Source organism: Somniosus microcephalus, chromosome 9, assembly GCF_052327205.1.
Source record: "Somniosus microcephalus isolate GS21.2 chromosome 9, FLI_Smic_1.0, whole genome shotgun sequence".
Classification (NCBI taxonomy): domain Eukaryota; kingdom Metazoa; phylum Chordata; class Chondrichthyes; order Squaliformes; family Somniosidae; genus Somniosus; species Somniosus microcephalus.
The window spans coordinates 205,419,285-205,440,752 of NC_140995.1; the positions used below are offsets into that span (position 1 = coordinate 205,419,285).

Sequence of the window (21,468 nt, forward strand, 5' to 3'; positions counted from 1 at the left end):
CCTTGGCGACATCATCCGAAGACACAGTGTCAGTTTCCACATGTACGCTGACGACACCCAGCTCTACCTCACCACCACTTCTCTCGACCCCTCCACGGTCTCTAAATTGTCACTACTTGTCCGACATCCAGTTCTGGATGAGCAGAAATTTTCTCCAATTAAATATTGTGAAGACCGAATCCATTGTTTTGGGTCCCCGCCGCAAACTCCGTTCCCTAGCCACTGACTCATCCCTCTCCCTAACATCTGCCTGAGGCTGAACCACACTGTTCACAACCTTGGTGTCATATTTGACCCTGAAATGAGCTTCCGACCACAAATCCACATCATAACTAATACCGCCTATTTCCACCTCTAACATCGCCCATCTCTGCCCTTGCCTCAGCTCATCCGCTGCTGTAACCCTCATCCATGCCTTTGTTACCTCCAGACTTGACTATTCCAACGCACTCCTGGCTGCCCTCCCACATTGTACCTTACGTAAACTTGAGGTCATCCAAAACTCGGCTGCCCGTGTCCTAACTCGCACCAAGTCCCGTTCGCCCATCACTCCTGTGCTCGCAGACCTACATTGGCTCCCGGTTAAGCAGTGCCTCGATTTCAAAATTCTCATCCTTGTTTTCAAATCCCTCCATGACCTCGCCCCTTCCTATCTCTGTAATCTTCTTCAGCCCTACAACCCCCCGAAATATCTGCGCTACTCTAATTCTGCTTTCTTGAACATCCCTGATTATAATCGCTCAACCATTGGTGGCCATGCCTTCTGTTGCCTAGGCCCTAAGCTCTGGAATTCCCTGCCTAAACCTCTCCGCCTCGCTACCTCTCTTTCCACCTTTAAGATGCTCCTTAAAACCTACCTCTTTGACCAAGCTTTTGGTCACCTGCCCTAATTTATCCTTTTGTGGGCCAGTGTCAAATTCTTTTGTCTTTTAATGCTCCTGTGAAGCGCCTTGGGATGTTTTACTACTTTTAAAGGTGCTATATAAATGCAAGTTTTTGTTATTGTTATTCATTGACTTTCCCTATGATGACTATAAGCAATAAACAGATTTGATTTCTAGTTTTGCATAGCACCCTCCGTGTATATCGTATCTGGGCATTTAATGGTGTTCTTTTTAAACTATCAAGGACATTAATGTTACTGATAGGAAAATCACTTCAGCTGATCCGTTAGGAATATTCTTCTGCTTCTTTTTCGTTGCTGTCTCTGAATGTTCAACTACAAGAGCAGTAAAATTAGATATTAAATACATTTTTCTTTTCTAGGTATGTGAGAATTTTCCAGAGTGTGGATCTTTCCAGCAATTTTTATTTTAGGTAAGCCATTGCTTATATTTGTGATTTCCATGGTTAAATTAATATTTGTAATATCTCCATAGTTCCTTCCTCTATATAAATGCATCTCTCCTGGGCCAGAACACAATTGGTTTTCCTGTTGGCATTTTTTTTATTCCTCCTGCCGTTGTTTGTGGTCAGAGAGTTGTGTGTGGTGCACTTTGTCCAGCTTGATTTTTTTAATAGCAGTTTGCCTTAGAAATGCTGTTGCTTCTGATGTGGGGAAAATAAATAAATTTGGTAGTTGTGGTAATAGGTGCATTATGACAAATGACTGTGATGATTGTCTATCAAGCATGAAATGGACGTGTGTTGGATAGGCCTTAACCTTCCAGCTTCTAATGGCTGGAACTGTGGAGAAGATATGGAATGATGCTACAGGAGTCAGATAAGTTAGCTGGTAGCCTTTTGACACTAACCAAGTCCTATAGGAGTGAAAAACTGGTACCTGAAAGATTTGACCCCCCTTGGAATGTAAAATCAATGATCTTGGTACTGGACAAGTGTACAGGGCCTCCTAGTGCAACACTAGATCAGCTTCCATGCTGGCTGGTCGTGGATGGTTGCTACTTAGCTTTTGGTCGATCATCTTTATTGACATTGTTGTCTTGCAGGTGGTCGTGATGCCCTCTAGCCAATTCTTTCCAAATGTTCTTTGACAAATAATTGGATAGAACTAGTGTTGGTACTAAACCCAAATTGTTAGTGTTTCTCTTTCTTTTTTAAAGCTTGTTTAAGCCCCAACAATGAATAATGAATAGCCTTTAACCCCTTTTCATCATCTCTCTTTTCTCATCCCTCACTTCATTAATAGATCCAAGTGCCAGAGAGAGTAGTACCTCATCCACATTAGAAATGAATTGGATCCTAGAAGTGCTGAATACTTTATTGCTAACTATCCCCTCAGTAATTACTTTTTCTCTTGCATAAATATCCTTTTGAGGAATTCGCATCCTTGTATCTAACAATATAATTTGTTCTATCCGTGACCGAAGCCACTTATTGTGGGAACAGGAACCATTTCTAGGAGGAGACTGAGGAGGCTGTGGACACTGAGTACATGGACTGGGTCTCCCTTTCCCTTAACTGGTTCATCCACATGGGCATTTGATGCTTTTTAGGCCAGAGTAGCCTCGAGCGCAAAAGCATCAGCTCTGGAGAGTTTTGCTCTGGTGGTTTCATTGGGTCAATCTACTTTGACCAATAGGAATTCATATTTTTGTTAGTTACCACAGCCTAGATCAGTAATCACTTATGATTATCAGATTGGACTGACTGCTTTCTCTATCTAATCATATCCACAGACCTGATTCTAAATTTCTACCATAGATATGTGAGAATTTAATTAGATGTTATCATTCCACTTTTCTCTCCATCCCCCTATGAGTGTAACGTAGGTTTTAATCACATAGATGCCAAAAGAGTTTTGATCTAAATCTTGGGCAGAACAAAGTGTATTTGCAAGATCAGGCAACCCTTTCTTTTTTAGATCTGCTATTTCCAGGCAGGAGTTAGTAAAATAACATGTCAGATGTGACCTTCACTGTAAGCCATTCCCCATGCTCTACTTCTATACCTTGGACCAAGTCTTTGAAGGTCATCTTTAGACAACATTATTAAAGGCTACCATTTCTGGGTGACCCTCATTTTTACCAAATTCTGGTGTGTTTAGATTTAGCAGCCAATGGTGATCAGCAATTTGCTCTATTAATTAATTTTTAGATATTTTGTGAAAATCATGAACTTGTCCTTTTGTACTACTGGGCCGTGCTGTGTCAGCATAGAGAGGACACTGTAATGAAGAAAGTTTTAGTTACCTGCCCTATGGGATTGTCTTCATTGCTTGAATGCAAATATCCACCCAATCCTTTGCAAGACTACATAAGAATGTGTATAGTTACATCTTGCAAAAAGAAACTGCTTAGCCTGATGAAGAGCAAGTTTTATGCTGGATAAAGGCAGAGTCACATGGCCACTGTTCATTCCAACATTTAAAAACTGCTGGAAGAAACTGCCTGTATTCTCTCCTTTGGCAATATGGAGTTATTTCTGTGGTATGTGAGATATGCTTCTATTTGAAGATTGAAGGAAATGGGTGTTTTTTTCCAGTTCTTTTAAAGAAAAACTGCAACCATTTTTTTTCCAATGTTGCGTAGATGTACTTTTTGTCTATGAAGAAAAATAATGTTTTATTTCTTTTCTATAGCTACAGCTATGATCTGACTCATTCCCTTCAGTTCAATCTGACAGTGTTGAAAATGCCTAGTGAGGGATTAAAAAGTGATACCATTGGGCATGGTCGGCAGGAGAGCTTCGACATCTTTGAGGACGAGGGTGTCGCTACACAGGCTGGAAGTGGTGAGCGTTAAATGTTGTGATAGATGCAGGTAGTTTATTGAAGGATAATATAGGTTGGACAGTAGAAAGATATATGGATGGTTGCCTGCCCCTTTTCTTCTGTGATTACTGTGCAATTGCCCTTTTTCATATTGCAGAGTAGGTTAATAAGAACATAAATTAGACTAATTACTCTTCCAGATTTAATTGCATGTTCACATTCAAAATAGCTGAAAAATGCTCACTGTGATGCACAGAGTCCCCACCAGATCAAAGTGAACAATTTTAAATTAAGACTATTTTTAATGAAGAATGACACTATAAAAACAAATCCTTTTTTTCACACAAAATGTAGGTGTGAGGCTTTAAAATGTTTGTTTTAAAATTTGTGTTGCAAAAGTGATGTCATTGAAATCTGGCCCTTTGTAATTAAGCTCATTGTTTTGAGTCAGAACTTCCTGGGGGAGCTCAGAGTAGAAGCTAGATGTTTTGGAGGGAAGAGCACTGTTGCCTCGCTCTGTTGTTGCATCTCAAGTAAACCTTATAGAGCAGTGTGGGCACAGAGCTGGGAACTGATCATTTGCCTGCTGCATTTCAGAATAGTGCATCCAGAAAGATGCTAAGGTTCTGTTTCTTTTCCTTTCCCCCCCCCGCCCCCCCCACTCCCAAAAAATCATGGCATCCAACTGCCTCTTAAATTATTCCAGCATTTTCACGTCCATTACTCTACCCATTCTCTGAAAGAAATTTACAAATTTCAACCTGCCTCCCCTTGTCATCTTCAGCATTAAGTCTACTCTCTAGCCTTCTTAACTTCATCCTCAGCTATGTAACCTGCATTCATGGAGTATTTTTATCATCCATTGTTTCTATCATGTGTGCAGTAATTTTCACTTGTCCAATTAAACTTCATCTGCCACTGATCTGCCCCTGTCTAGGCCAATGTTCTCTCCTCGAGCACTACCACCAAAAACTGACTACCTTGGTCATTCATCTTGTTGCTGTTTGTGGCACCTTGTGTGAAAAATGGATGTTGCATTCGCCCTCAAAACCGTAATTGCACAATATAATTTGTTCTAAGTTAAAAGGTTTGGAATCTCAATTGGATAAATTGAGATGCTATACAAATGCAAGTTTGTTTTCTTAGTAACTGTAATGGAAATTGTTGGCCTGTAACTGTACTGGATATATTGATGTTCTTTACTACTTTAAAAAATAAAATAAAATAAACTCACTAGTTACCTGAAGGATAAAATAAACTCACTAGTTACCTGAAGGAAAGCCATACCACGTTCGGGACCAGTACTTTAAAATTCTGCGCTGCTCCATCCCCTGCTGTGCTATGTTTTCCAAATCAGAATGAGAACACATTAAACATCAGAACCATTGTTCAGATGCCAGATTGTCCATGAGCAATACCACAGTGATTAGCTGGAAACATATACTATTTCATGATTATTACTCATTTTATGTTTAACTGTTTACGGTGATAAAATATTTATAATTTTCAGCTCATGGTTACTATGGCATTCAGAATGAGCCCTACCTCAAATATGCTTGGAATGGTTACATCTTGGAAATAGTCAAAGCTACTGTCCACCATAACTGGTTGTTGTATATTATTCATGGATTCTGTGGTCAATCAAGTATCCTTTTCTAATATATTCCATTTTTATATGATAAAATATTTTTAAATTTTAAATATTATCCCTTCTGTTGTGACCTATTATTGAATCATGAAATTTATGGCATAAAATAAGGTCTTTCGGCCCTTTGGCTGGATTTTGCCAGCCGAGATGACTTGGGGGCAGGACTGTTGCCTTCTGGGTTCTAGTCCTGCCCCCAGTAACGTCTGATGAACAAACGCTATTTTGCCCTGATTGGTCTTGTTAAGCCCGCCCTGCGGGCTTGCCAGCCAATTAAGGGAAAGCCGGTGTCAGATGACATCGGTGCATGACGCTTCATCTGCTGGTTTTCTTAAAGGGACAGGCCCCATAATTTTTTGACTGATGAATTGTCAGTGTTTGACAGCATTGAGGTGCTGTCAAACACTGACAGTCACTGTCCAAAGGTGAGCCCTTGCACCCAGGCTCACCAATGACTCTCTCCTTGGGAGAAAACAGATGGCAACTGCATGTGAGATTGCAGAAGCCATCTGTCAATTCTCTCGATCAGATGAGGCTTCACAGAAACATTAAATCTTGTCACCTGCAGATACATATAAGCAGAATAAAAAAAATTCTCACTACATTCTCTCACCTGCCATACTTACCTGTGCACAATTGCACCCATCACACTACCTCTGCAGCTGTCATTTGCACACTTACATTGCAGCAGACCCACAGCTTGCCTCGCTGACCCTGGCGGGGTTTCCCGCTGTTGGGAAGCCCGCATCAGCAGAGTGAAAATAGGGGGGAAAAGTCTCTAAACTGCCTGTTAACTGGCAGTTAATTGGCTCTAATCCCCTTCCCGCCATGAGGAGACGGGTCCCTGCGCGAATCGGGGACCCGCCTCCCAGGAAGATGGTTTGGAGGCGGGATTGGGACGCGCTCTCAAATTTTCCCAGCAGACCCGCCTCCTCAGGGCTGGGAAAATCCAGCCCATTGTGTCTGTGCCGGCCATAAAAAGAGCTATCCAGCCTAATCCCACTTTCCAGCTCTTGGTCCATAGCCTTGTAGGTTACGTATTCATAAAGCAGTTTCATAGCCAGACTTCCCTATCGTTATGGGTGAAAAACTCCTTAGTTCTATGAAGAATAAATAGAACCTAAAACAGTTGGGGGCAGGAGCGGAAGAGAGAGAGAGATGTGCTTAGCCCAGTTAGCCTAATTTCACTAGTGGGGGAAAATGCTAGAGAATACTTCATGGGATGCTATCAAATTTTGTCTAAAGAACCCAGAGGTATTCAGGCGAAGTAGCAAGGTTTAGAACGAATGGGTTATGTAACAGTAGAAGTATTGGAATCATTAACCAAATCAGTAGGTGACTGATCCATTGGATCTAATTGGAGAATTCCACAAAATAAAGTTATGGTCCATGTAATTAGAGATAAATTAAGTAGCCTATCTGAATATTGGTTTTGTAATAGGAAACATAATATGCTGATGTGTGTCATTGGCTCTGTGAGGACCAGTGGAATTCAGCAGAGATCTGTCTATTATAGATGCCTACTGTTTACATTACTCAAATGAACTAAAGGATGGTATTTCACATCATCAAATCTTGCATTACATTAATCTGTGTACCTAGGTAACTAGATGGCTTTGTAGCAGTCAGAGGGGACTGAACCAATTAAGTTGAGCCACAGAAAGACAGATGAATTTTATTGGGGATAAATGTAAAGCAATGCACATCGGATTTGGAAACATAAAACCACGTGCAGAAGTGGGTGTCATTGACAAAAATGGAAAAATAAAGTTTAGGTAACATTGACTAGTCAGTAAAAGTATGTATCCGGCCAGTGTGAGGCTATTATGAAAAATGGCTAAACAAATACTAAGACGCATCTCGAATTTTGCCTGCATAACAGAAAATACATTTCAAAAATAATAAATGGCGGTGAAGCACTTTGGGACATGCTCAGAACATCCAAGAACGATCTATAAATGTAAGTAACACCCGCACTCTCCTCTTCCTCCAGCTCTCCAGATTAGTTATTTACAATCTGTATAATTCATTGGTACGATGACATTTTAAATATGTACAGTCTGGGGCATGAGCACCAATGTTATATTTTGCTCCGAGTTTAAAACTAACTCAATCTTCAAGGTGCTTTGTATATTGAGAAAGGTCAAAAAAATTACAGTATTTTGAAATTTAAAAAAAAAATCTAGGCAGGTTCACAGCATTTGACTGCATTTAATTGAAATAAAGTTCTGCTCCAAATATTTCACGATTTTAGAGGTATGGAGAATTTTGATGTAAACAAATAATTTTAAATTAAATTCAGACATGCCTCCAGTGAGACTCTATATGGATGCCTATCAAAAGAATTTAGTGCTACCTTAATGTCTCTAAATGAAGCTATAATAACTTGCATTGAATTACCCAACCCCCTACCCCCTTCTCTCCCCCCCCCCCCCCCCGAAGATTCAGATGAAGACTAGCAGAAATTAAACACTTCAGTTTTACCGACCTTCAGCATCTATACACCTGAATGCAACTAGATTGTTGTGTAGCCATGGGAACCTTCCAGCATAGCAGCTATATAAACTACATGAATTCAAATCCTGCCATGGCAGTTTGAGAATTTTGAATTCTGTTTTTTAAAAATCTGGAAATAAATAGCTGGTATCAGGAGAAGTGATCATGAAGCTGTCCGATTGCTAGAAAAACCCAACTGCTTCACTGTCATTTTTTAGGAAATCTGTCCTCTACCCACTCTGCCCTATATGTGACTCTCGTCCCACATCAATGCGGTTGATTCTTAACTGCACTCTGAAGGTGCCTAGCAAGCCACTCAGTTGTATCAAACTGCTACAAAGAATCCACACGTTGCAGTTCTAGGTGGCGGCTCACTGCCACCTTCTCGACAACTGGTGATGGGCAATAAATGCCGGCCTTGCCAGCAAAGTCCACATCCCAGGATAAATTAAAGAAAACACAAACCTCTTTGGCAGATCGCAGCACTGATTTATAGGTTTTCATCTCTTTTTTATTAGGTTTTCTCCCACTGGTCCAGCTATTCATATGTTATTTATTTCTCTAATATCTTTGATCTCTTTAATGTTTGAGTCAGCCTTGCTCAATGGTAGAACTTTTGTCTGAGTCTTGGGGTCAAGCCCCACACCAGAACTTTAGTACATAATCCAAGGAGGTATTTCAGTGAAATACTGAGGGAAAGTCATTTTACAGAAATAAGTAATTAATTGGCTGTGAAGTACTTTGGGCCATCCTGAGGAAGACCAAGGTGCTAAATAAATGGGAATTTTTCATGTTCTTATTGTTTGCTGTTCAGGTCACTGAATAATCTCCTGTTTTCCTATGTGCACCTTGCGTAGTTTTTCTATTAGCAGTGGGGAGGGGGGGTGGATTTAATGAGTCAATTGCCCTTTCATTCCATACTTGCAATCAATACTGTTTTATAATAACACCAGAAAATGCTGGAAACACTCAGCAGGCCAGGCAGCATCCGTGGAGAGAGAAACAGGGTTAACGTTTCAGGTCTGGGACCCTTCATCAGAACTGGAAAAAGCTGGAGATGTAACAGATATTAAGCAGGTGCAGAGGTGGGGGGAGGAAGGAATTGAAGGAACATTCTGTGCTAAGGTAGAAGGCAGGAAAGATAAAATGTTGCAAATGGGAATGGCAAAATCATACAGCCTGAAGTTATTGAACTCAATGTTGAGTCCAGAAGGCTCGCAAGATGAGGTGCTGTTTCTCGAGCTTGCGTTGAGCTTTATTGGAACAATGTAAGAGGCCGAGGACAGAGAGATCAGAGTGGGAGTGAAGCGGAGAATTAAAGTGACAGGCGACCAGAAGCTCAGGGTCACCATTACGGACTAAACGGAGGTGTTCTGCAAAGCGGTCGCCCAATCTGCGTTTGGTCTCCCCAATGTCGAGGAGACCGCATTGTTAGCAGCGAATACAGTATACTAAATTGGAAGAAGTACAAGTAAATCACTGTTTCACCTGGAAGGGGTGTTTGGGGCCTTGGGACAGTGGGAAGGGAGGAAGTAAAAGGGCAGGTGTTGCATCTCCTGCGCTTGCACGGGAAGGTGCCAAGGGAAGGGCTGTTGGTGGTGATTGAGGAGTGGACCAGGGTGTCGTGGAGGGAGCGGTCCCTTTGGAATGCTGAAAGGGGAGGTGAGGGGAAGATGCGTTTGGTGGTGGGATCACGTTGGAGATGGCGGAGGATGATCCATTGAATGTGGAGGCTGGTGGGGTGAAAGGTGAGGACAAGGGGAGCCCTATCGTGGTTCTGGGAGGGAGGGGAAGGGGTGAGAGCAGAAATGCGGGAAATGGAACGGACACGGTCAAGGGCCGTGTCAACCACAGTAGAGGGGAATCCTCGGTTGAGGAAAATGAAAGACATGTTGGAAGCACTGGTATGGAAGGTGGCATCGTCAGTGCAGACGAGACGGAGAAACTGGGATAATAGAATAGAGCCCTTGCAGGAAGCGGGGTGGGAGGAAGTGTAGTCCAGGTAGCTGTTTTATAATATGGTTACCTTGAGGGAAAATATATTGATTCCACAGTGAAGCTATGTTCAAAGCAGTACGTTCTTTTTTCTTTTCTACCACTTTTACAATTTACATTCACAACATTGTATTGATGTAACTACAATTATAATTTACTTTGATGTGAGGTGTCAGCTGTGGCTCAGTGGGTAGCACACTCACCTCTGAGTCAGAAGGTTGTGGGTTCAAGTCCCTCTCCAGGGACTTGAGCACATATAGCTAGGCTGACACTCAAGTGCAGTGCTGAGGAAGTGCTGCACTGTCAGAGGTTAAACTGAGGCCCCGTCTGTTCTCCGGTGGACGTAAAAGATCCCAAGGCACTATTTCGAAGAAGAGCAGGGGCGTTATCCCCAGTGTCCTGGCCAATATTTATCCCTCATCAACATAACAAAAACAGATTATCTGGTCATTACCACATTGTGTTTGTGGGAGCTTGCTGTGCACAAATTGGCTGCCATGTTTCCCACATTACAACAGTGACTGCACTCAAAAGTACTTCATTGGCTGTAAAGTGCTTTGAGATGTCCGGTGGTCATGAAAGGCCCGATATAAATGCAAGTCTTTTTCCTTCTAAGGGCATTGAAGTTGTGCCACCAGATGTCAACATCGCTAGCTAACAGAAGAACCTTGTATGCAGCTGATTCTCTGATTGGTGGCACATAACAATGGTCACAATTTGGCTTTACCTTCTGATACACCCCCTAGACTGGTGTTAAAGATGGTGTCATGATACTAGCCAGATGTTCTGTGGTTTTTAGGGATGTCTAAATGGCGGTTTTGTCGAACAATACAGCACTCTGCGTCTACTGTAGTAGTTGCTGTGCTTCATGTTTAACCTTTTGTAGATGTTGATTTACACTGAGCTTCAAACAGTCCAAGCTTCAGGTTCTGCATCCGTTCATGGATGCCATTTCTTATTTAACAGGGAGCTTCAATCATTGGTTGAGAAACCTCTCCTTGTGCTTCTTCAGGAACTACTTTTTTACTATCGCTTCTGTAACTCAAAATCTGCTCCAGCTTTTTGCCGGTGACCATTGTCTTTGTATTCTCACTTCTTATCCTTATCCTTGGTACAGGTCTTTTGGGTGCATTATTTGTAATTCAGGAAAGGAACTGTTAATTGAGTCCCTGGGGACCAGTGTAGTGGTACTGTATTATCTTGACCAGAGGGGTTTGTTTTGATCTCAGCCAGGGTGGTAATGGTTAAATCTATTCCCCCATGTTTACAGAATCATCATTTTGAATACAAGCATTATTAGCTAGGCAATTTTGTCATGTATTTCATTATATAATTCCTGTAACGTACCCCATGCTGAAATGTAAGCAACATTCTGAAGAAACATTATGAATATCTTGTAGTTTCTTACTTATAAGATCTACAATTTTTATTTCACTCCATGCATAAATTTGTTTTTTGCATTATATAATTAAAATGAGATCTCCCATGGTACACTCAGATTGGAGGTTCTTGTGTTCATATATGGTGCCTGTACTGACTTGATAGTGTCACTTTCTTCATCGCGGCCTTGCAGTTATCTTTGTGGGGCTTGCTGTCATGGTGGGTGAATGAGCTTCAGACCTGCTATTTTGAGTTTGCATGGGTTCGCTGGTGCTGCTTGTGAAGTGATTACTCTCCCTTTCTGTCTGTTTTCTTCCCCATTTTTTTTTAATTTCTCTCTGCTGCTCTGTACCTTTTCTGTAACTGTACCTCTTGCCCCTTTCTCAGCTTCTTACTGTATTATTCTCCTGTCTGTTTTCCTCCTTATGTCTATTGTTTTCATTTTTCTTTGCTTCTCCTTCTATTCCTTTCTTCCTGAGACTATCGCTACAGGGTGGGGAGAGCAGGAAGCAGATGGAGCTGATAACTGAGCGGAGAGGTACTGAGGGAGCAAATGGGAGGGTACAGAGTGTTTGGGAGAGAGACGGAGTTGTCGTTTAATGTTGGCGTTGAGAGGGATGTACTAGAGTTGAGGTTATTGAGTGTGCATGGGGGTGGTGGGGGAAGAGGATCAATTGAAATGACTCGAAAGTGGAATGGGTAAACTTTTTGCAAACGATTTAATTTTTCTTCTGGTTAAGTGATTGTTTTATTTTTGGGACTGTATAGCAAGATGGGTAAGGAACACGTCTTGGTGACTGTGCTGCACTATTGTAGCAGAATGTGATTGATTGAGTCAAAAATGTGATCAGATATGACATGCTATCAATAAGGTTTTATCTGATTATTTGAAGGGATATGTCTATGGTTGTTGAATGGACTGGTTTCTGAGTCTGTAGTGTGATTGGTGGAAGAGACGCCATAACGCCACAAAACTAAGTGTGTTCATGCAGGAACAAGATTTTTAATAATACACTAGTAAATTGTCAATAATGTTTCTTGTGGTCAGTTAATCAATATAATTTTTATTTAAACTCACTCTACAGAGTTACCTAGTGGCCAGAGCCTGCAGAATGCTGACATAAGAAATAGGAGTAGGCCATATGGCCCCTCGAGCCTGCTCAGCCATAATCTTATTGAATGGCTGATCTTCGACCTCCACTCCACTTTCCCGCCCTATCCCCATAATCCCTTGATTCCCTTAGTGTCCAAAAATCTATTGATCTCTGTTTTAAATATACTCATCGATTGAGCAACCACGACCCTCTGGAGTAGAGAATTCCAAAGATTCACAACCGTCTGAGTGAAGGACTTGCTCCATGGCCAACCCCTTATCCTGAGACTATAACCCCTAGTTCTACACTCTCCAACCAGGAAACAGCCTCTCCACATCTACCCAGTCAAGCTCTCTTAAGAATTTTGAACGTTTCAATGAGATCACTTCTCATTCTTCTAAACTCCAGAGAATATAGGCCCATTCTACTGAATTTCTCCTCATAGGACAACCCTCCCATCCCAGGACACAACAGTTTGCAGTGGCAAATGCTGACACAATAGCATGACCAAAAATTGACAGCAGGGAGTAAGGTTTGTGAACAGGAAGTTTGTGCCCTATGCAAGATTATTAGTAATACAAGCTAATGTGAAATTTAATTGTTTTCTGCACAGCTTACCTTAACTTCACTGTCAGAAATGCTGATCTATGGCCGACCAGTTTATGTTACTTTGATAGCCAGAAGATCCTGTAAGTTTGCCGGAACACGTTTCCTGAAAAGAGGTGCAAATTGTGAGGTCTGTGCACACAAGTCACACAAACCCTTGGGAAATCTATAATTGAAATGCTTCTTGTGTTCATATTAAAGATTTTGAAAGCAAATAAAACATTTAAAGTCATACTAATAGTGTGAAACTTGGATTATATTTTTCACTTTCCCAGGGAGATGTGGCCAATGAAGTAGAAACTGAACAGATAATTCATGATGCTTCTGTGATGTCCTTTTCTGCTGGAAGTTATTCTTCCTACGTACAGGTTCGAGGTTCTGTTCCACTCTACTGGTCTCAGGACATTTCAACAATGATGCCCAAGCCACCTATTACGTGTAAGTGTTGAAGAATTTTGTAAATATCTCTCCTAGCTAAACCAAACATTTAAAGTTTTGCCTTTTTAAAAAATTTGTTCTCTGAATGTGGGAGACACTGGCAAAGTTGCATTTATTGCTGATCGCTCGCTGCGCTGATTGTGGGCTTTATCCCTGAACCATTGCAGTTTTTTGTGCTGATTATGCTCCCATAATGTTGTTATGTAGAAAATGCCAGGATATTGGCCTGGAAATTGTGGTCAGAGGCTTGCCGCCTGTGTACACCTCCAAACCGCAAAAAAAACTCTGCACTTATAACCTGCTGCCTCCGGAGCTTCAGACTCTTGCAGTCCTGGGCCTGCAGGCATACGCCTGCATAAAGGCCCACGCATCTCAGGGGCGCATGAGGTTCACAAGCGTCCTTGGGATCACGTGGGCCAGGCCAACCAATGACAAAGGAGGATTCCTATTATGCCTATGGGGATTCCATTTAAGCATGGAATCCCCATAAGCATAAAAGAAATGACCTAAAAAAGTACAATTTCACAACACTGAAATAAAAATAAATGATCACAGTTTCAAAATTAATTAAAATACCACTTAAATATTGAGAAGACCGAAGCCATTGTTTTTGATCCCCGCTACAAACTCCATTCCCTAGCCACTGACTCCATCCCTCTCCCTAACATCTGTCTGAGGCTGAACCACACTGTTCGCAACCTTGGTGTCATATTTGACCCTGAAATGAGCTTCCGACCACATATCCACACCATAACTAAGACCGCCTATTTCCAAAATAACAACAGAAAATGCTGGAAATACTCAGCAGGCCAGGCAGCATCCGTGGAGAGAGAAACAGAGTTGACGTTTCAGGTCTGGGACCCTTCATCAGAACTGGAAAAAGCTGGAGATGTAACAGATATTAAGTGGGTGCAGAGACGGGGGGGTTAGGAGGGGAGGAAGGAATTGAAAGAACATCCTGTACTTTTGTAAGAGGCAGGAAAGATAAAATGTTGCAAATGGGAATGGCAAAAATCATACTGCATGAAAAATGGGGGCAGGGATAATTATCTGAAATTGTTAAACTCAATGTTGAGTCCGGCAGGCTGCAAAGTGCCCAATCGAAAGATGAGGTGCTGTTCCTCGAGCTTACGTTGAGCTTCATTGCAGCAATGCAATAGCCCGAGGACAGAGATCAGAGTGGGAGTGAAGCGGTGAATTAAAGTGACAGGCGACCGGAAGCTCAGGGTCACTCGTACGGACTGAACGGAGGTGTTCCGCAAAGCGGTCTGAAACCCTCATCCATGCCTTTGTTACCTCTAGACTTGACTATTCCAACGCACTCCTGGCTGGCCTCCCACATTCCACCCTACGTAAACTTGGAGGTCATCCAAAACTTGGCTGCCTGTGTCCTAACTCGCACCAAGTCCCGTTCACCCATCACTCCTGTGCTCGCTGACCTACATTGGCTCTCTGTTAAGCAACTCCTTGATTTCAAAATTCTCATTGTTGTTTTCAAATCCCTCCATGGCCTCGCCCCTCCCTATCTCTGTAATCTCCTACAGCCCCACAACCCCCCCGGGATAACTGCGCTCCTCTAATTCTGCCCTCTTGAACATCCCTGATTTATAATCGCTCAACCATTGGGGGCGGTGCCTTCTGTTGCCTAGGCCCTAAGCTCTGGAATTCCCTGCCTAAACCTCTCCGCCGCGCTACCTCTCTTTCCTCCTTTTAAGACGCTCCTTAAAACCTACCTCTTTGACCAAGCTTTTGGTCACCTGCCCTAATTTCTCCTTATGTAGCTCGGTGTCATTTTTTTGTCTTCTAACACTCCTGTGAAGCGCCTTGGGACATTTTACTACGTTAAAGGTGCTATATAAATACAAGTGGTTGTTGTTAAAATTACATTTTTATATTAAATGTTTAATTACTTGAAAAATAAATTTAAACATTTTTAACTGGGGCAAAATTGACAAACTAATTTTAAATGTGTTTAAATCATTTTATTAAAAAAAAATTAAAGAATATTTTAACATTTATTTAAACCCTTACACTGGTAAAAGAAGACCTTGCACCTGCTTGTGGGCAGTAGTTGGGCAAATAGCCCAACTCTGCGCCAGCGAAGTGAATTGCCAGCGAATGGGTACGATCTGTCAAGGAGAAACTTGACAGATCGCAAGTTCCGGGTTTTCGCACATGCACATCGCATGCGGAAACATGGAACTTGCAGGGTACTTGCAGTGACGTACATTCGGGCCGTTAACTCGTAGTTCCACCCGATCCGTGGTCTTTCTGATTCACAGGCAGACTTCTCTGTGGACAATTAAGAATGTGGCCCCATACAGACTAGCCTTCCTGACTCTGATAGATGGTCAGAGATGTCACATCCATAGTTTCCAAAAAGTTATTTGGTTCTTTGAAGGCCAGATTATATGAGCAGAATTCTAGCAATTGGAGTTTGCTGCAGTAGTTTTCAGGAAAGCTTCTACTTTGACATATTTAATGCTAAAGGGAGCATTTTATTTTCAGTAGAAGAAACTTCAAAGCTCAAAAAGCAAAATACTGCAGATGCTGGAAATCTGAAACAAAAACAGAAAACATTGGAGACATTCTGCAGGTCATGCAGCATCCGTCAAGAAAATAAGAGTCAGTTGATGTTTCAGCTATCGACCCCTTTGAGGAAGGATTTACTTCTGAAACGCTAATGGAGTCATCTTTTCCAAAACTTCAAAACTCATTGTTTTCATGCAATGGCCACTTTTTGGACACCATTTCAGTAGGTTGGTTTTCGTCCTATCCATAAAGCTGCTGTCTGGAGCAGCTTGCAGTCTTTTACCCTTTTACTGATATACACTTCGTCTGAAGTTGTAAATCTTCAGGGTCCCTCTGCCAACATCTGCACTAATTTTTTTGGTGCAAGCTGACTGAATGACAAATTACCTATTACTGGAATGGTCATTCCCATTCTTTCCAGTTCAGGCTCCACATGAAAAGCTTCCACCTGGCCTACGCCCTTCTCCATCATTGTTTACTGTGTTAATTTTAGTGCTCTAACTTGTACTTGGGATCTCCATGCTATCTCCTTATATCCAGGAGAGTATGTGACTGTTGCCTTGCTAATATATGTTGCAAAGTTCCTCAAGGGATGATGTCCTTAGACAATTTTCCCTTATGGATGACCAGAGTTCCTGTTTACATATACTGTAGAAGGTAGATAATAGAAAAAAATTCTTCTTTTCAGGTTTTTATTCTCTCTCCCTGGTTACAGAAATTCAAATTTTGTTTTACTGCAATGTATTTTATTATGTTTTCTGTTCTCTTACAGTGGACCAGGCAGATCCGTTTGCTCATGTGGCAGCTCTTCACTTTGACCAGATGCTCCAAAGGTTTGGCTCCCCGATTATTATCCTGAATCTGGTTAAGGTGAGTGTGATGAAATATGCCATTCATCAGGCACTGTATTCCCTGTGTTTAGTTTAGTTTCAGTTTCATTTCCTTACCTGTATTGTATTGTATTGTATTGTGTGTAGGGCTCCGCCCATACCTGGCCCCTACTTAAGCAAGCCCCAGCGTGTCTCACAGCAGTACAGCAGATCTCTGGATGAGAGACACTTCTCCAATGTGTATTACTTTCTGAGTTAATAAAAGCCTTGCTTTGCTCCGTTAACGTCGAGTCTCGGATTCATTGAGGCACATCAATTTTATTAACTCAATTTTCAATGCAATGGACCAACTTTTGAAACCCGAACGTTTGGATTTGGACCCGTATGCTTCGGACGCATCGGCACGATTCGGACACTGGTTTAAGTGTATGGAATTCTTCCTGGACAATTCCGCAGCCATCACAGGCGCTACGGACGCTGAGAGTATGAAACTCGGAATCCTGCGGAATTGGGTAAGCCACCGGGTTTACCCCCTCATCCAAGACGCCGACACGTACCCGGCCGCCTGCGACATCCTAAAGGCGCATTACCAGCAGCCTACGAATGAGGTGTACGCTAGGCATCTGCTCGCTGCTCGCACACAGCGACCTGGGGAATCGCTGGATGAGTTCCTAGTCACCCTGAAAACGCTTGGCAAAGACTGCAAGTGCCAAGATGTAAAAGCCGCAGTGTACACTGATGAGCTTGTTCGTGATGCCTTTATCGCAGGCCTCGGCTCCACTTACATCCGGCAGAGACTACTGGAAAAAACGGGATTGGACCTGAAACAGGCTGTGGACACAGCGCGATCCCTGGATGTGGCCCAGAGAAACTCGGACGCCTACTCTTCGGCCCACGTGTGCACCAAGGGCGCCGCCATCTTGGAAGGCATCTTTCCCGCCCGGCAGCCCGACACCGTCGGGGCCCCGCTCTCCCCCTAGAAGCCCTACGACAGCCGCGACGCGTCGGGGCCCCAACTGCTACTTCTGCGGGCAGCCGAAGCACACCAGAAACCTGTGCCCGGCGAAAGGCACCACCTGCTTTAAGTGCGGTAAGAAGGGGCACTTCGGGAAGGTGTGCAGAGGGAACCCCGCTGGAAAACCCGCCACCGCCGCATGTGCGCCGTGGGAGCGGCCATCTTGGACGCCATCTTGCCCGACCTCGTGGGGTCCGCCATCTTGTGAGCAGACAGCGTGGACGCCATCTTGTCTCGATCAGGGCCCTACAGTGGCATCGGTCACAGTGGACCAGACCAGACCGCACCCGCTATCCAAATCAATGGTGGACATCGAGGTAAACGGGTGCGGGGTTAAATGTTTAATTGACAGTGGAAGCACAGAGAGTTTTATCCACCCTGAACTAGCACAACAACTCTCTCTAACGGTGGTCCCTGCTCGGGGCACCATCTCTATGGCTGATAAAACCCAGACATCGACCATTATGGGGTACTGCGCGGTACAATTGTCTGTTAACAGAACTGTATACGATAATTTTAAATTACTAATCATGAAGAATCTATGTGCGAGCGTGATCTTGGGCCTGGATTTCCAGTGCCACCACCAAAGCATCACGCTCAATTACGGTGGGTCCCAGCCGCCCCTCATAGTGTGCGGTCTGGCTACCTTGAAGGTAAAGCCGCCTTCGCTATTCGCGAACCTTACTCCCAACTGCCGGCCAATAGCGACCAAAAGCAGGAGGTACAGCTGGGAGGACAGGCGGTTTATCGCGACCGAGGTAGACAGGCTCCTGAAGGAGCGCATTATCGAACGCAGCAACAGCCCGTGGCGCGCCCAAGTGGTGGTGGTGAGGGGTAGCGAGAGGAAGCGGATGGTGATAGATTATAGCCAGACGGTTAATCTATACACCCAGCTAGACGCCTACCCGCTACCCCGCATATCCGAGATGGTGAACCAAATCGCCCAATACCGGGTGTTCTCCACCATCGACCTCAAGTCAGCGTACCACCAGCTCCCTATCAGACCAGAGGACCGCCCGTACACCGCCTTCGAGGCGAACGGACGCCTCTACCAATTCCTCAGAGTCCCCTTTGGGGTGACGAATGGGGTCTCGGTCTTCCAGAGGGAGATGGACCGCATGGTCGATGACCACCACTTGCAGGCAACCTTCCCCTACCTCGACAACGTCACCATCTGCGGTCACAACCAGCAGGATCACGACTCGAACCTCGAGAGGTTCCTGAAAACCGCACAAAAACTCAACCTCACTTACAACGAGGACAAGTGCGTTTTCAACACCACGCGCCTCTGCATACTAGGCAGCGTGGTGGAGAATGGGGAAATCGGACCAGACCCCGACCGATTGCGCCCCCTACGGGAGCTCCCCCTGCCCAACACTCCCAAAGCCCTGAAAAGGTGCCTGGGGTTATTTTCTTATTATGCCCAATGGGTCCCCAACTACTCCGACAAAGCCCTCCCCCTCTTGAAAGCATCCTCTTTCCCGCTCTCTGCTGAGGCCCACGCCGCCTTCAAAAGCATTAAGCGGGATATTGAGCGGGCCACGCTACAGGCAGTGGACGAGAACACTCCCTTTCAAGTGGAAAGTGATGCGTCTGACTTTGCCTTGGCGGCCACCCTCAACCAGGCGGGGCGGCCCGTAGCTTTCTTCTCGAGGACCCTCCAAGGGCCCGAGATCAGACACTCCTCCGTGGAAAAGGAGGCCCAAGCCATCGTGGAGGCAGTGCGCCACTGGCGGCACTACCTAGCCGGCAAACGCTTCACCCTACTTACCGACCAGCGGTCGGTAGCGTTTATGTTCAATAATAAACAGAGGGGGAAGATTAAAAATGATAAGATTCTTAGGTGGCGGATCGAGCTCTCCACCTTCGAGTATGACATCATTTACCGGCCAGGGGCCCTTAACGAATCCCCCGACGCCCCCTCACGAGGGATGTGTGCCAGCGCCACTGGGGATCGGCTACAGACCCTCCACAACGACCTCTGCCACCCAGGGGTCACACGGCTGTTCCACTTCATAAAGTCCCGCAACTTACCCTACTCGATTGAGGAAGTTCGGTCTCTGACCAGGAACTGCCGCACTTGCGCTGAGTGCAAGCCTCGGTTCTACCGCCCAGATAGAGCCCACTTAATCAAAGCTACACGACCCTTTGAGCGGCTCAGCTTAGATTTCAAGGGCCCCCTCTCGTCAGTCGACCGCAATGTTTACTTCCTGAACATTGTGGACGAATACTCCCGTTTCCCATTCGCCTTCCCCTGCCCAGACATGACCAGCGCCACGGTCATTAAATGCCTCAACAGCCTGTTCTGCCTGTTTGGTATGCCGAGCTACATCCATACGGATAGGGGGGCGTCCTTCATGAGTGAAGAGCTACGCCAATACACGCTGTCCAGGGGGATCGCCACGAGCCGTACCACCAGCTACAACCCCCAGGGTAACGGCCAGGTGGAGCGAGAGAACGGGACAGTATGGAAAGCAGTCACTCTAGCTCTAAGGACCAAGGGCCTCCCTATCTCCCGCTGGCAGGAAGTCCTCCCAGAAGTGCTCCATTCGATACGGTCGCTATTGTGTACTGCCACTAATGCCACGCCTCATGAATGAATGTTTGTCTTTCCCCGGAAATCCACCTCAGGCGTATCCATGCCGTCATGGCTCTCCACCCCAGGTCCGGTATTTGTACGAAGGCATGTGAGGGGCCACAAGACGGACCCCCTCGTGGAGTCAGTGCACCTACTCCACGCCAACCCCCAATACGCGTATGTCCGGCACGCCGACGGAAGGGAGGACACCGTGTCCATAAAAGACGTCGCCCCAGCCGGTAACGGCAACAACGATCACCGCAATTCTTACCCACCCACTATCCTTTCACCACCCCCGGAAGAACCTCGACCAACGGTGCCCCCACCAACTACCCCTTCAACAACCCTGGCGGCGCCCCCGGCAGAGACCCAGGAGGCCACCGGGGACACCCAGCCGACACCCGCGGCACCACAACAGCTACGTCGGTCACAGAGGACTATCAAACCCCCGAACAGACTAAATCTGTAGAAGGGGTGAATGTGATGAAATATGCCATTCATCAGGCACTGTATTCCCTGTGTTTAGTTTAGTTTCAGTTTCATTTCCTTACCTGTATTGTATTGTGTGTAGGGCTCCGCCCATACCTGGCCCCTACTTAAGCAAGCCCCAGCGTGTCTCACAGCAGTACAGCAGATCTCTGGATGAGAGACACTTCTCCAATGTGTATTACTTTCTGAGTTAATAAAAGCCTTGCTTTGCTCCGTTAACGTCGAGTCTCGGATTCATTGAGGCACATCAGTGAGTTTCTCATTGATTCTTCAAAACACCATATTGGAGGCATGTTGGTGTAACTAACAATCGATAACTGGTTTTCCAACTCCAAATTTTTCTCTCCTCCTTCCAACACTTGTGCTGTGATAGTATTCTAGAGTCCTTGGCAGCCCCTACAATTGAGTTTCGGCAGGCTGTTTGATCTTATGGCAGCATCGCTGCCCTTTCCCATCCATGCACTTTGCAGCTAGGATCTTTTGGGTAACAATCTAAGTGGAAGGTTTTATTATCTTGCTGGGCTCACGTAGATTTAACTTTTAAGTGGTCAGTCAATTTCAGCTTTAGGTCGTGGCTGTTGTATATTTTTCAAACACTGAATCAGAAAGTGCAATCCCCATGAATATAAATGTTTTCTGTTGAATGAAAGTACTTTAGTGGGTGGAGCAATAGATCTAACAATGAGAAATAGAAACG

At 44.5% G+C, this 21,468-nt stretch overlaps 1 protein-coding gene across 3 annotated transcripts in view; it reads left to right on the forward strand.

The window, feature by feature from the left end:
* Positions 1 to 21,468, forward strand: part of fig4a (FIG4 phosphoinositide 5-phosphatase a) — a 111,063-nt gene that overhangs the window by 27,855 nt on the left and 61,740 nt on the right. For all 3 annotated transcript variants that reach the window (XM_085997793.1, XM_085997794.1, XM_085997795.1), the window contains 6 exons: positions 1,267 to 1,317; positions 3,542 to 3,693; positions 5,184 to 5,318; positions 12,919 to 13,019; positions 13,165 to 13,327; positions 16,632 to 16,729. In XM_085997793.1, the coding sequence (XP_085853919.1) occupies positions 1,267 to 1,317; positions 3,542 to 3,693; positions 5,184 to 5,318; positions 12,919 to 13,019; positions 13,165 to 13,327; positions 16,632 to 16,729 (700 nt within the window). The remainder of the gene's footprint in view (positions 1 to 1,266; positions 1,318 to 3,541; positions 3,694 to 5,183; positions 5,319 to 12,918; positions 13,020 to 13,164; positions 13,328 to 16,631; positions 16,730 to 21,468) is intronic.